General features: G+C 36.7%; 1 protein-coding gene across 5 annotated transcripts in view; it reads right to left on the bottom strand.

Annotated features, from left to right (window-relative positions):
* The window catches only part of LOC125231268 (glycerol kinase), a 55,990-nt gene extending 40,807 nt beyond the window's left edge, over positions 1-15,183 (bottom strand). For 3 of the 5 annotated variants that reach the window (XM_048136700.1, XM_048136669.1, XM_048136711.1), the window contains exon 1: positions 7,916-8,052. In XM_048136700.1, coding sequence (XP_047992657.1) covers positions 7,916-7,925 — 10 coding nt within the window. In that variant the 5' untranslated portion in view covers positions 7,926-8,052. Of the gene's footprint in view, positions 1-7,915; positions 8,053-15,020 lie in introns of those variants that run through there. The other 2 variants (XM_048136680.1, XM_048136691.1) reach the window with 2 other exon arrangements.

The following is a 15,183-nucleotide window of genomic DNA, read 5'->3' as shown; positions in this document are numbered from 1 at the left end:
CAGAGAGCAGACGGCTAAGGCCATAAGAAATCTGTACCAATGCAAAAGGGCAGTAGGGAAGAACTGGGGACTGAAGCCGAGTATGATCCACTGGATTTACAAAGCCATTATCCTACCCAGGGTGCTATATGGGGCGGTGATCTGGTGGCACAGGACCCATATTGGAGAATATCGGAAGAATCTGACAAAAGTACAAAGATTAGCTTGCCTCATGATGACGGGGGCTATGAGAACCACCCCGACACATGCTATGGAGGTGCTGATAGGCTTAAAGCCCCTCTGGATTGAGGCAGAGAAGAGAGCCATGGAACAGTGGTACAGAATGAAAGCATGCAAGGAATGGAGAGGAAGTTGTGTGGACAAGAGACACGCACTGATACAAAGAGAGGCACTATCAAAACTAGAAATGCTGATGGTCAATAATGACCTCATAAAGAGGGAGGAGATTTTCGATAAGAAGTATAGGGTACATATAGGAGAAAGAGACAACTGGAAGGTAGAGGTCGTGCATCCAACGACTATATGTTTCACAGATGGCTCTAGGAGAAGCTCTACAAAGCTAGCAGGGGCGGGAATAGTAATCCCGAAACTAGGAGAAAAGGTGTCGATACCACTAGGGAGATACACTAGCGTGTTCCAAGCAGAGGTATGTGCCATAGCGAGCTGTGCACGTATATTAAAAGAAAGCGACAAACAAGATGGAGCCGTGGTCATATACACCGACAGTCAAGCGGCGCTAAAGGCTCTGAAGAGAATATCGGTGACCTCGTCCCTGGTGAGAGAATGCAGGGAAGAGCTAAACTCGATAGGCAAGCATAGAAGTGTAACGGTTGCGTGGGTACCGGGACACCAGGGAGTCACAGGTAATGAGAAAGCGGACGAGTTGGCAAGGGCGGGGGCGGAGACGGAATTCTTGGGTCCGGAACCGGCTCTGCCTATGTCAGCTGACGTCACGAAAGGAGTCATTGAGAGGATAAAAGAGATGGAAGCACAAAGAGCCTGGGAAAGAGAGACCAGTTGTAGACAAACGAAGATGATGATAGAAGGTAGAGACCAAAGGAGAACTAGGTATCTTCTGAAACTAGGTAAGAACAGTCTAAGAATGTTGACCGGTATCATAACGGGACACAACACTCTTAACAGACATATGAAGATAATAGGTATCAGTAGTGACGAATCCTGTCCACATTGTGGTAAGGAGGAGACTAGCTTGCACCTACTAGCAGAATGTATCATGTATGCGGCACCGCGACATGACACATTCGGTAGAGACAATCTGGGAGAAGATGAACTCAAGGATGTCAAACTTAAAGATGTCCTTCTGTTCTGCAGGAAAACAAGAAGATTTGAGGAGAGAAGTGTGGGAGGGCAGCCGGGACAGTAACCTGCAGCTCCAACTCCAGGGAATTGGGCTGAATGAACGCACCAGCGATCGACAGCCCGCCTGTATCCGGCCAGGCGTCCCTACACTACATCTACATCTACATCTACAAGGTTTGAATTTAATGACGTCACTACATCGCTGACAGCGTTTTCGGTGGCCAATATAAATAAAAAATACACACATTTTTAATCGAAAATACGTAGTCATCAACATCATACACTTTTAATACTCTATAAATATTGTTTATGTCAAATACTACAATACTCCACTGCATGTACTGTTTCTCTTTGCCTAAACTTCGTTGCGGTTAATACAACAGTAATGTATTTCCCCTTCTAGTGACTAGTGACGTAATTTCCTTCAAGAGCCATTGATAAAAGTGTTTCATTCAGTTCAAATAACAAGAGCTTATTGACACAATTATATTTATAGTTTTATGTGTCTGTGTTGTATTGGACAAAAACAAAGGCCATAGTAATTTTAAATTTAATAACCTTAAAATAAATTAGCACGTAAATAACTTGGGTAAACAAATATAACCACGTGACTCGGTCGTTGAACCTGCCGAAGTGAAATATTTTGCAAATGTAGTTAATATTATAATATTGAAGATTATTTAAGATATTTATAGTAAATGCTTAACAAACCAATAAAAATCCAGTATTAACCTTGGAGAAAAACAAATCAAATCATTATTAGTCTTCGAGGTCTAAGAATTTAGCGTCCTTATATACCGGGAATAGAGCCCAAGATTATCAGTTTTTTTTTTAAGGCGGACTAGAAGTAGGGCAAGTATATGTATAGCCAAAGAGGATCGAGTATTATAGAGAGTTACTGTCAATGTAAAATGTGTAATCACAGTGCACTGCCATCTCTCGACACAGGCTTGAAACTTTTGAACCTCTGTTTTGACAATTTGGCCCATATTGTTAGCTTGATATGTGTGCGTTCTCCAAAGGTGTAACGCCATCTAGGCCACCGTACCTTTTTCTCTAGGGCTTTGGGGTACGTTTTTTTCTTAGACTTTATCCGTCTATACGGAGTTACATATGTCTTTGGTATAGCTAAGTAATAAATAAGTAACTGATAATAACAAAGTAGCGAACGCGGATCGGACACGACACGTGTATGCCTTAACAAGACTTTATGGGTGTCCGCCATATTGCGGATTTTCAGAGGTATTTATTAATTTTACTAGCGAGCAGACAATGTAGTAAGTACCTAACTAATAACGTTGACGCTAATAAAATAAAAATATTTTACAAATATAGTTTGGCTTCTTAAATCGCTGTTGTTTCGGAGGCCAAAATTTTTTTTGTGGATCACTAGCCAAAATAGTTTAGTTATTATTTGGCTTGGGCCCGTCTCATTTTAAACAGAGATTCAGTCTGTCTTTATTTTACTCAAGTACAAGCTAGTTGTAGGTATTTGCCAGAATATTTATATAACGATTTTACCTCAAAAACTTCCAGAGACTGACAACATAAAAAAAACTGTCGAACAGTTGTTTACGTCGATGCAAGGACGAAGGTTTGCTTTACATTACAATGTTTAGAAATCAGTACTGCGACATTGTATACATATTAAAAATCTAAATAATGTCCCATATGTGTCTAGTAGGTGGTATGTCTCCTGGGTCACTTTTTTAAATCCTAGTAATATAAGTATAATACGAGTATAAGTATAAGCACAGAGGAATAAGTAAGGGAAGAGTTGTAAGTGCGTTTTCAACTGTTCACATTATCCGATCCGATATCGGATGTCGGAAGAATTTCAATAGAAAAAATACATGATGGCGGCTGTAATGTATGGGATATCGGTCCGACATCCGATATCGGATCGGATAATGTGAAAACGCACTAACTCCATACATCAGTAAATGCGGGTTATTTGTATAGGCATAGTTGTGACATCTAGCGACAATCACGCGTCAAATAGCGTGAATTATTAGTACTAGGTGGCAACAGTGTCTCGTTGGCCAATATTAGAACAGTTTACAACTTATATTATTAAGCAGAAGGAATTGAAAACAAAATACTGATTAATACTATTGTAATATTAGCTAAAAATTGGTGAGCATTAGACTCTTCGTTCATCGCGACAATTATTGACAAGTAGAAGTACTGATAATTTACGCTAGTTGACGCGTGATTGTCGCTAGATGTCACTTAACTATGCCTATACAAATAACTCGCATTTACTGATGTAGGGAGATACAATTCTTCCCTTACTTATGCCTCTATGGTATAAGTAAGCTACCAAGCAAGACAAAATAAAGTATAACAAAAAATCTGCTATGTTACTGTTTTCGTCTGGCTCGCAGAAAAACAAGAAACATAAAAGGATCAAGGTTAAAGGAAAATGAATACTAAAGGTACGACGATTTTTATAATTTGGTACAATATATAATATACTATGTAAGTGCAGTACCACCTTGTACAAAGTCGTGAGCATAAAATCAATATTGTAAAGAACGTGACACTGACACCGACTGAAATTAGACATGCTCATAATTTAGTATATATCAGTTACAATTAGGGTTACCAGATATTTATAAGCACTAAAAAAATCTTTTCTAACATTACATCGCTTTTTAAGCACCCATCAGGTTGCCCAGAGTGTCTAAATCCATACTTCCATACTAATATTATAAATGGGAAAGTGTGTGTCTGTTTGTTTGTCCGTCTTTCACGGCAAAACGGAGCGATGAATTGACGTGATTTTTTAGTGGAGATAGTTGGTGGGATGTTTCCGTGACGTCTTCCGTGATCATGATGCATGCAACAGCGTCAAAATATCGTGTGTGTGTGGATTGAGTGAGCACCTTCCGAAAATAAAAAAAAATATGCTGATCATTTAGTAAAAGTTCTAAAACAATTGTAAAACGAATCTCTGAATTTGTAAAAAGATAAATCAAAAGATACAGCCATTAACATGTGCTCACTCAGTTCTCACAAACTACCAACGAAAACAGTGAATATATTCATTTATCTTATGCTCACTCAATCCACACACTTTTGAAAAGCCGAATTTTGATGAAAAACATAAGATTTAGACCGCTATTATATGTGTATAGTTTAGTAAAAGTGAAATGGGAATTTGTAAAATACAAAACGAACCACTAACGTGTCAGGTTTTTTTATAATAAATTTTTGTAAGTGCTCACTCAGTCCACACGTTTTGAGAAAGTTAAAAATGTAAATATCTTACGATTTGTAGCACCTAAGACACTCGAAAGTACTTCAACATTTAGTAAAAATTTTTACTAAATATCCACCATCTAATATTTTATATTCGTTGTCTGGTTTTAAAGATATTCAGACATAACTTTTCTCATACAAATGTATCAAGTAGGGTGACCACACTATGTCGGCTCCTGATTTTCCCCACCTTCCCATTGTCATATTGAGATTGGGGAGTTTCGTTCAATTTTGATAATAGTTTATAAACTAATACCATATTAATTCTCCATCTGCAAACTGTTTTTAGGTTATGTTCTTGGCCTAGTGATGATGTGTATTGTGTAATTTTTATCGACGTCAGGATAATAACCATATCGACATTCATGCATTAAAAAGGACATGAATGATAATTGGTAAGAAACAAAGAATATAATACTTCACTATTAAGAAACCAGAACCTGGTAATCTAATCGTGCTAACAGATGAGCGTACCGGATTTGTAAGTGGCTCTGTCGCGCCAGACTAACTGGCACGGCGTTTCGTTTTCTTTTGGCGTCGGAGTAATGCCATTCGGCTACGCACGCTGTAAAGCTGCTAACACATGACCGTACGAGCACCGTACCGCTAGCTTGTAAATGGGAGCGAGAAATAGTTATTATTTTCTTGCTCCCACTTACAAATCCGGTACGCTCATCTGTTAGCACGATTAGATTACCAGGTTCTGGTTTCTTACTAGTGAAGTATTATATTCTTTGTTTCTTACCAATTAACATTCATGTCCTTTTTAATGCATGAATGTCGATATGGTTATTATCCTGACGTCGATAAAAATTACACAATACACATCATCACTAGGCCAAGAACATAACCTAAAACAGTTTGCAGATGGAGAATTAATATGGTATTAGTTTAATATAAACTATTATCAAAATTGAACGAAACTCCCCAATCTCAATATGACAATGGGAAGGTGGGGAAAATCAGGAGCCGACATAGTGTGGTCACCCTACTTGATACATTTGTATGAGAAAAGTTATGTCTGAATATCTTTAAAACCAGACAACGAATATAAAATATTAGATGGTGGATATTTAGTAAAAATTTTTACTAAATGTTGAAGTACTTTCGAGTGTCTTAGGTGCTACAAATCGTAAGATATTTACATTTTTAACTTTCTCAAAACGTGTGGACTGAGTGAGCACTTACAAAAATTTATTATAAAAAAACCTGACACGTTAGTGGTTCGTTTTGTATTTTACAAATTCCCATTTCACTTTTACTAAACTATACACATATAATAGCGGTCTACTTATGTTTTTCATCAAAATTCGGCTTTTCAAAAGTGTGTGGATTGAGTGAGCATAAGAAACTATTTGTAAAAAATTAAATACGTCACTAGGTGATCTAATATTTATAGAGGTAGGTTGGCCTATTTTTTACTAAATGTTAGTATATAAATATTATATGTTAAATGAATATATTCACTGTTTTCGTTGGTAGTTTGTGAGAACTGAGTGAGCACATGTTAATGGCTGTATCTTTTGATTTATCTTTTTACAAATTCAGAGATTCGTTTTACAATTGTTTTAGAACTTTTACTAAATGATCAGCATATTTTTTTTTATTTTCGGAAGGTGCTCACTCAATCCACACACACACACAAAATATCGGGAGCTCGACAAAAATCAAAAAGGTAATCACGGTCTATATCCCGGTCAGTATAAGTCTTATGATCATATTTCTATGATAAACATATGATAGTGGACTACCGGCCTTAAGCTCTTCTGAAGAATGGTAACCCTATTTGCAAGTCACTGAACGAGTAGTACGCTAATTATTTTTATTTTACGAAGCCGGTGAGGTTTTATAGGACCCGGTTTCAGTACACAGATGAAATTCTTGCTAAAAATAGTTCTACGCTACTTGATATCTGTCCTAAACGAGTGCAATTACTTTTTATATATTTCAACTACTTATTAAACATTGGATTTAAACAATTTTACAGTGTTGAGTCAAGAATCTAAGCTATTATTTCTCCTGCGCCATCATATATGTCTCTGTTTAACCCAATGGTTGACTGGTAGAGAATGCCTTTTGGCATTAAGTCCGCCATTTGTACATGTTTCTTTGGTTGTGAAATAAAGTTTAAATAAATAAATAAATCAGTAATTGATTATGAAACGAATACGTGACCCATGACAAATGTTTTAAAATGGTGACAAAGCAAAACTTTAGAAAGATCATTTGACAGAGTTTTAGGTATTTACAATTATAGTAATAATGTATAAAGAATGACCGACCGCAATGGAAAAAGCTAGTAGATATGAGTACGGGATCGTGTTTTCTTATTTAATTTTAAAAATCCTGCACCAAACTAAGGTTTCTGTTTAGCCCAATGGTTGACTGGTAGAGACTGCCTCAAGGCGTTAAGTCCGCAATTTGTACTCTTTTTTTTTGTAAATTTGTGCAATAAAGTTTAAATAAATAAATAAAAGCTAGAGGAGGCCTTTGCCAAGCGGCACACTGAATTAAGGGATGTTCAGAAAACAATGGCTTAATAAATATATACCTAGTAAGAATGTATGGTGATGTCCCCTGCGTTACTTTTCTAAATTATGATTAAAATGCTTTAACCTCGAGCTAACATGATTACTTACGGAAAATTAGTGATGTAAATGTAAGTAAAATTTTATGAAGCACGATAAGTGGAGATTACGATGCTAATCTTAAGGAAAATAACTTTTGCAGACATTAACAAATACCTAGTCTGGGCTTATCAAGAGATTAAGATATATTATGATAATAGTGGGCAAAGGAGTTTATAAACTTTATAACAATATCCTTAGGCGTAAGATAATGTTAGTTTAATATTTTAATGACTTTGTTATTTTGTAAAGTTATTACGACAATCTGTTTTAATCTCAGCCCTGAAATACTTTTATTATATTTGATTTCTAAGGCAAAGAAGTTCTGGGTCTTGAATATAATTCTAAATTTGGCGTTCATTTGTACGACAAAGAATCTATATTAAGAGACAAAAGGATAAGCAGACAATAAACAAAGAAAGCTGATGAGGTCATAAAGGAATAATAATTATTGTAAGATATAATATAACCTCATTAATTTAATAATTTACATACGTTTTTTTTTTAGTTTCACTTTATAACTATTTTTAAACTCAATTTATATTTCAAAATAGTCACGGGAGAAAGAATTTCTTATTTTTTATTAAAACAAAGAAAACCGGTCGTCCATCACATTAAAAAAAAAATTACTTTTAAACAACATTGCTTTTCAATTTTATAAAGAATAACCTTTTTTCTGGCTTCTAATTAACAATTAAACTTACCGTCATCCATTTTAAATAAATAAAAAAAAACACTGGCCGCAAATCCGCGCGTAATATAAATTTCGAACGTGCGTTCCCGCGCCGAGGTTCATTCAGACTGCGGAGGCGCGTCAGTTCACGCCCATCCGTTATCGCGCGATGACGTATTTTGGCAGATTAGGCAAATAATAACGTACGCTATCATACGGGAATTTGTCAATAGGATGTTGAACTTTATATTGTATTGTGAATTATAGTTAAAGCAATTATTACATGGGAAATATCGGTTTAATATGTTATAGAAAATATGAATGGACTGTTAACAAATCCCATCAGATTGCGTCAATTCCAAGAGATGTTATTGGCTGTGCTGTGAAATTATTTCATAATAAAATACGTTTTAGTAGGTAGATAGTACTTCATACTGTTTCTATTCTCACTAAGAACAAACTTCCAAAAGATGACTATGAGTACACACATTTTAATTTGGCAGCTACTCATAAAATATATTGTCGCTGTCGAAGAGATATTTCGACAGTACAAAAGCAGTAAACAAACATAATATTTAATCATATCCTCCTTCGCTTCAGCAACAAGTATCAGCCAATCAAGGAACCGTGACGCTTTTTATCAATAATTGCTTAATTCAAGACAAAATATTTCCGATAACAAGTCTCGAAGTCCACTATACATACATATTGATTTGTCTGCCGTCGATGTGTTTTCAGTCTGTACCGTCTTCTCGAACGTTTGAGCCGTTTGAGGCAATCGAGAAGGTTTTTGCTCGAGCAAATTCCACGAGCGATTGAGGAAAATGGGTTGTGAAAACCCCCGCTAAGCATTCGATTAGTCTGTAGTAAACTAGTCTTGTCATACTCTAATCACTTCGCAAGTCGTCTTGTAATAGTGACGTGTGATATATTTGTTGACAGCGTTCCGATGCACAATAATATCCCAATGCTTTATTTAGAACTAAGGTAGGTCGAATTCTGCAGAAGGAAATCAAGAGTCAAACCTGCAACTGAAGTGACAGCGAGACAATAAGAGCCGCTGCACTTTTTGACAACGTTTGATACAAGTAAAGGTTTTATCTTGTCATAATTGGGCACATGAGACGCTCATGCAAAGAATCTGCATTAATTGTATCTACTATGGAACTTATAGGACCTTCCTCAATATCGCGATAAAAAAAGCAATGGCGAATACCCTGGTACAAAGGAATCAAATTGAAAGTCATGTGGTGGGTGTTGACGAGAATATGGTAACGAAGAACGAGAAACCGAGGAAAATATGAATGGACGGTTTGAGCGATGTGAAACGAATGCAAGTAAATAACTTGTGATAAGGAAGGTGAATAGAATGACAACACGATTTGTACAAACGATTACATAACTCATAAAAACTTGCCATGAACGGTCTTTTGTCTCCTTAACACCCTCTTAAACGACCTGTCCATCACCCCTTTCACTCGCACACTCATTTCTGATCAGAAATCACTTAAAACGATTAAATTGACTTAATAGAAGCGACGGATTGTCTGGTCGCATGATTACTGACTAATATAGCGTGAGAAACAAAAATAGATCATGAATGAAAGGGCGAAGGGGCTGGCGCAATAAACAATTCAATGCTATTAATTATCGTGACGTAAATATGCAATTAATTGGTGCACATTTCATCGATACGTATCATCATCGTAATAATAGGAAGAGAAGAATGCACTTAAGATAATTGAGAATTTGACAGAATCATAGGACGAGAACGAAGAAGAATAACATCTAAGTTGGATAATCCATGTAGATGAAATAACGACATGTGTAAAAAACATCATCTGTGATACGACGACCGAAGCGAGAAAAATGTTTTTTTTTTTTTTTTTACTAATTATTGCTATACAGATTTAGGAGGTAGCATGGCTAGAATTTGATAATATGACAGAATAGTAAAGACCTTCAAAATCCAATAATCATTTTCAGATCGCATTAATACATTTAATAACTCGATAAAAGTTGATTTTTATCAGTTTTCTTGAGAATCGCAGTTTCAACCTTGACCCTCATTTGTAAGTTTGCCTTGGAAAATACCAAGACCAAATACTTTATGAAAGTGTCTTTAGTTTTGGACTTTTCATTAGCAAGGATATCATATCACTTATTAGGTAACTCGACCTAGGATGTACCAAAACTCAAAGGAAGAGTATTCCTTAGGGGTTTGGGTTTGAGTTGAATTGAGATAGTCATAATGCTGCACACTAAAATGTATAATATTTTCGTGTGCAGCGTTTAATCACGAACCTTGTCGGAATACGAACATTGATTGATACGGTTGTACGGATTTGGTGGTCAAACAAAGGGTAAAAGTACCTACTTAAAATACGCATATAAAGTACCCACTGCATATTTATTTTATTGCCCCCACTTAAATGAGCAAGTGCCGCCTTAAGTCCTTGAAAGTCAGGGAATCACGTGAGTCGACTCGCAAACCCGTGACGCAGTCGCCACGCCCACGTCGCCGAGTCGTTACAGTTTTAGCTATGCCGTATTGTATGCGTAAATCGCGTAATACTGAAGATCGCAAATGCTTATACTACGGCGGTGGTCAACAAGCACGGCTTGCCTGTTACACAGTTTTTCATCACACTCGCACACTAAATATGATTTTGCACGCAGGCGGAGCACAAGGTGGACTGATGACCTGGTGAAGGTCGCAGGAGTCCGCTGGGTCATTGTGGCAATCTTTGGGGGAGGCCTATGTCCAGCAGTGGACGTCTTTCGGCTGATATGATGATGATGATGATGATGATGACGCAGGCGGAGCGTGAGTTATAGAAAAACCGTTCTCCCAAGGGAGTTATGAAATTTCTAGTACCGTATTTAACTTTTAAATCTTTTTACATATTTTTATATTGCAAGTGTGATGAAAAACATTGTGTGTAACTCGGTGAGTATGAATATTACAATCTCGAGTCTTTAAATCGCTCCGGCAAGCCGTCGCGATGTAACTTACTCTCGTTAGTAATAACTATTCAAGTTCCTCCCCTTGCGTTAGCGATTCTATCACTAAGTAGTTTTTAGTGTTATTTGGCTGCAGGTTTTTTGCAATGTGCATCTGCATAGTGCGGTACTTTTCAAGTTGGGCTCTCCTTATATGAGGTGCACCCCTCTCCAGTTTAAGTAGTTAGACCAATTTGTTTGCCAACCTTTGGCTTTCTGTGTTGTATTTTAACATAATCATTTTTTTTCCTTGTATTGCTGTTGATAGCCCAAATAAATAAAATAAAAATAAACCTTGTTGGGAGTCATGTCAAGCCGAGGTAAGCGAGGCGTCCTTAAGTATGCCTTACGATTCCGAGGCATGTTTACAGTCGAGGTGTTACAAGGTATACTTTAAAATGCGTATGCCGAAAAACCGTTATTGTCGTATTATGCCGTGGCGATAGTGGGCGCCGGGCCTAAAGCTAAAAGCATGCGTATGCAGCATTTTCATATTAATGAGCGATTTCTCATACACAAAATGAGGCTCGATGCTGATAGATGTGACTTCATCCTAAATTATAACGGTCTCCTATTACCCAAATTAATGAACTCTAAGATTTGTGAAATTTGGCACTTGGTGTAGTCACATCTCGGACACTGGTGATCAAATATATGAAAGAGGCGCGTTCCTAGCACACAGTCTAAGCTCGTGTAGGTGAACGCGTACTATGCTTGTATGAGTGAAATATGACAGGTTGACTGTTCGCGTTTTTGACAGGCGGTAACTGTGAGGTAACCGAGAGGGGGTGGGCGGCCCTTTCAGCGGGGAGCGGGAGTGGCCATACTGTACGATAGTACTCTGTATTATACTGTGTGTAAAGTGTAACCCACAAACACATAGGACCTTTTCTAACATAGCACAATTTTGTTGACAAGAAGGTATAAAAACGTACGAGATATGACGTACGATTGTTTATACAGTTGAGTAGTCAAATGTGGATGTATGCTTATTATGTGGTTGTTTTGCTTGATTCCGACTTTTGAAGGTGTGGCTTGTTTACCAAACAGAATAGGCATACTTCGAAGAATATCGTAAAAATGTGACTAAACAGTCAGTCTAAACAAGTTGTTGATTTCTTTTGAGTAATTGAATACTTATTTTAAGTACTTGGTTTTGAGCATAACCAGGTCTGGCAATTTTAATATGACTTAAAATATTGTAAGGGTTATGTGAAATTTGCTATTTATGTACCTCAATAAAATTTGTATATGATGATGATGTGAAATGACTAGATAATCAAAATATTTAAAGGAGTTATTTTTAAATATATTTATATTTTTAAATATCATCATCAGCCTATCGCAGTCCACTGCTGGACATAGGCCTCCCCAATTTCACGCCACCGTTTCCGATCTTCGGCTGCTCGCATCCAGCTGCTGCCAGCCATCCCGCGCAAATCGTCGCTCCACCTTGCCTGAGGCCGTCCTACACTACGCTTGACGAGACGCGGTCTCCACTCAAGAACTCGTTTACCCCAACGGTTGTCGGTTCTACGGCTAATATGGCCACTGGCCAGCCCACTGCCACTTCAGCTTGCTAATACGGTGGGCTATGTCGATCACTTTGGTTCTCTGCCGGATAACCTCATTTCTGATTCGACCCCGCAGAGAGACGCCGAGCATAGCCCTTTCCATAGCCCGCTGAGCGACTTTGAACTTGTGGACCAGCCGTACCGTCAGTGTCCACGTTTCGGCCCCGTACGTCATGACGGGTAGGACGCACTGATTGAAGACTTTTGTCTTCAGGCACTGTGGGATCGACGATGTAAAAACTCAACGTAGCTTCCCAAATGCTGCCCAACCTAGCTGAATTCTTCTATTCACCTCATCCTCGAAGTTGTTTCTACCCATCTGCAATGTTTGCCCGAGATAAACATGTCTTTGAACAACTTCGAGAACGGCGCCGTGTACCGCGATCGGTTCCGGTAGTACATGTTCATTGAACATGACCTTGGTTTTATCCAAGTTCATCCGTAGGCCGATGCGTACAGAAGAGTCAGCCAGGTCATCATATTTTTAAATATAATAATACACAATGTAACATATCGTCACTACTTTTAAAAAATCTCGTAGGTATCTCACGCTGTTCCTCAAAGTTAAAACGCAGTAAGTCTATATGCATTCCATACATACTTACTACAATTTTCTTTTCATTGACAGACGAAGATACAGGTTTTTTTAAAAGTAGTGACGATATTGCGTTTGATGATAATTTATTATCAGTTTAAATTTGTTCGGAAAAATACAAAATTCCAAGAATGAAATAAATAAAAACATGTAAATAACCTCCATCATGTCTGCTTATCAGAGGATCAAATTGAGGTCACACCGCGGCCAAAGTACACTGTATAACGCGTATTAGTGATAACTTAGCTCGGAGATAACTTCCAAGGTATAGCAACAGATATCATACTGACCAGCATTATATCACAAGCAGTGTTAGAAATATTCACTGGTTATTTAAAATATTTATTAACACTTTCACTGCAGGAATTTAATTTAAGGAAAACCTTAACCTTTCGACCATATAAGGAAAAGACCTAATGTCTTTCAACTTGGTACTGCAGGGAATGAATGTTAAATTTAATAGAAATATGCCATTCTACTAACAAAAACCTGGTAGCTGACAGCTTTGGAAGGAACAGGTCCTCAGTTACAATTACTTCATAATAAAGATAATAAACAATTTATTCAACGGTAAACACAATTATATACATTGGTGAAAGAATAACAATATAAAACTTAAAAAATACTTGGAAATAACTAAACAAATAAGTACTTAATAAAAATAAACCCAATTATAAAAAGAAAATTAGTTTATCCTTCAGTTATAATTTTTCAAGTTATTCCTAGTCAGGGAAAAATCAAAAACTAACAAGTACCAAAGTTACTAGTACAAAGTTCTGACTAATGCATTGGGGCATATTATGTACCCTAGGCCGTCGTGACAGGCCATGGGGTAAAATGTTCTTGTTTGGGCAACAAAGCATTTTTTTTAATTAAAGACATTATCATCAATAAATGGTTCAGGATGCTAAATCCTTTGCTAATTCAGTGGAACCAGGTCAAAACTATCCATAATACAACAATTGGCAATAAAGCGAAGTAGAGAAGATTTAGATTTATCCAGTTTCTACTTGCAAACATTGGAAATAATAAAAAATAATCAACTCAAAGAATCGTCATGGTATGTGTAGGAATTTTGCCAGAGTTCAGATAACATAGGTATAGAAAATGAATTTACCTATAGAATTCTAATTTATTTTATTTATTTTATTTCATAAGGTACAATAACATGACATAAGCAGGATACATTTTAGTAGTATAAAGGAATTGATAACTGTGTGAAAATCTTGGTAGAATAAAGATCAAGGTTTTATTTATTTATTCACCCCATTCATAAATGTTTACTACAACTGAGAAGCAGATCAAGTTTGTCCATTTCCGGGATACAAATAAAATATATAGTAAGGGACAAACAATTATTAACTTGAATAAACATTTATGGATAAGAGGTTTAATCTTTTTCAATTCAATTCTATTCTTTCTTGCTGATTGATTGAATCTTTTGAGATTGGATCTTTATGGACTTTATGAAGTGCAGTCCCACATATCAGGCCCCTCGTGAACATGTCAGATGGCATTAGTCGATATATATTGTAAGGACATTTTTAAATATCATGTTAAAGTTTGTATTAAAAACAAGAAACGGAATGTAAACATCCAAAGTTCAAGTTATTGACAGACTGAGGTAATATATTCATAAAGCCAAAGTGCGAATTCCAAACTTGCGCAAGGTTCTTATTTAATGAGATCAACACAAACCGGTATTGCGGTTAAAGTACACTTACGAGAAAATACCTAGCAATGAAAATAGTCCATCATGTTCATTATTTTAAAATCACCTATTGTTATTGGATTTTAACTGAACATGAAACCGTAACTGGCAAACGTGTTTTAAGGATATTTTAAAGTTTCCTGTTCTGTTTTATTTAACCCTGTTTCAGTCAAAAAATAGCACTCATGAATGATGTAAGGACCAAAAATTTTATACAGGATTTCGCATACGCGAAACAAACAAAATAACGTACCTCCCTTGAACACGCAGCTGTGTTGTCACAAAACACGATTTATTATTGTTAGCACGCAGCTAACATGTTAGTTTGGCCTGCAATTTAGATTTATTTCGATTTTTCAAGTGGAGAGAAAATGACACAACTCCACACCACACGCACGGCACTGGGCACGACAGAT

This window comes from Leguminivora glycinivorella, chromosome 1, assembly GCF_023078275.1.
Source record: "Leguminivora glycinivorella isolate SPB_JAAS2020 chromosome 1, LegGlyc_1.1, whole genome shotgun sequence".
NCBI classification, from domain to species: domain Eukaryota; kingdom Metazoa; phylum Arthropoda; class Insecta; order Lepidoptera; family Tortricidae; genus Leguminivora; species Leguminivora glycinivorella.
This window is presented reverse-complemented; position numbering and strand designations above follow the sequence as displayed.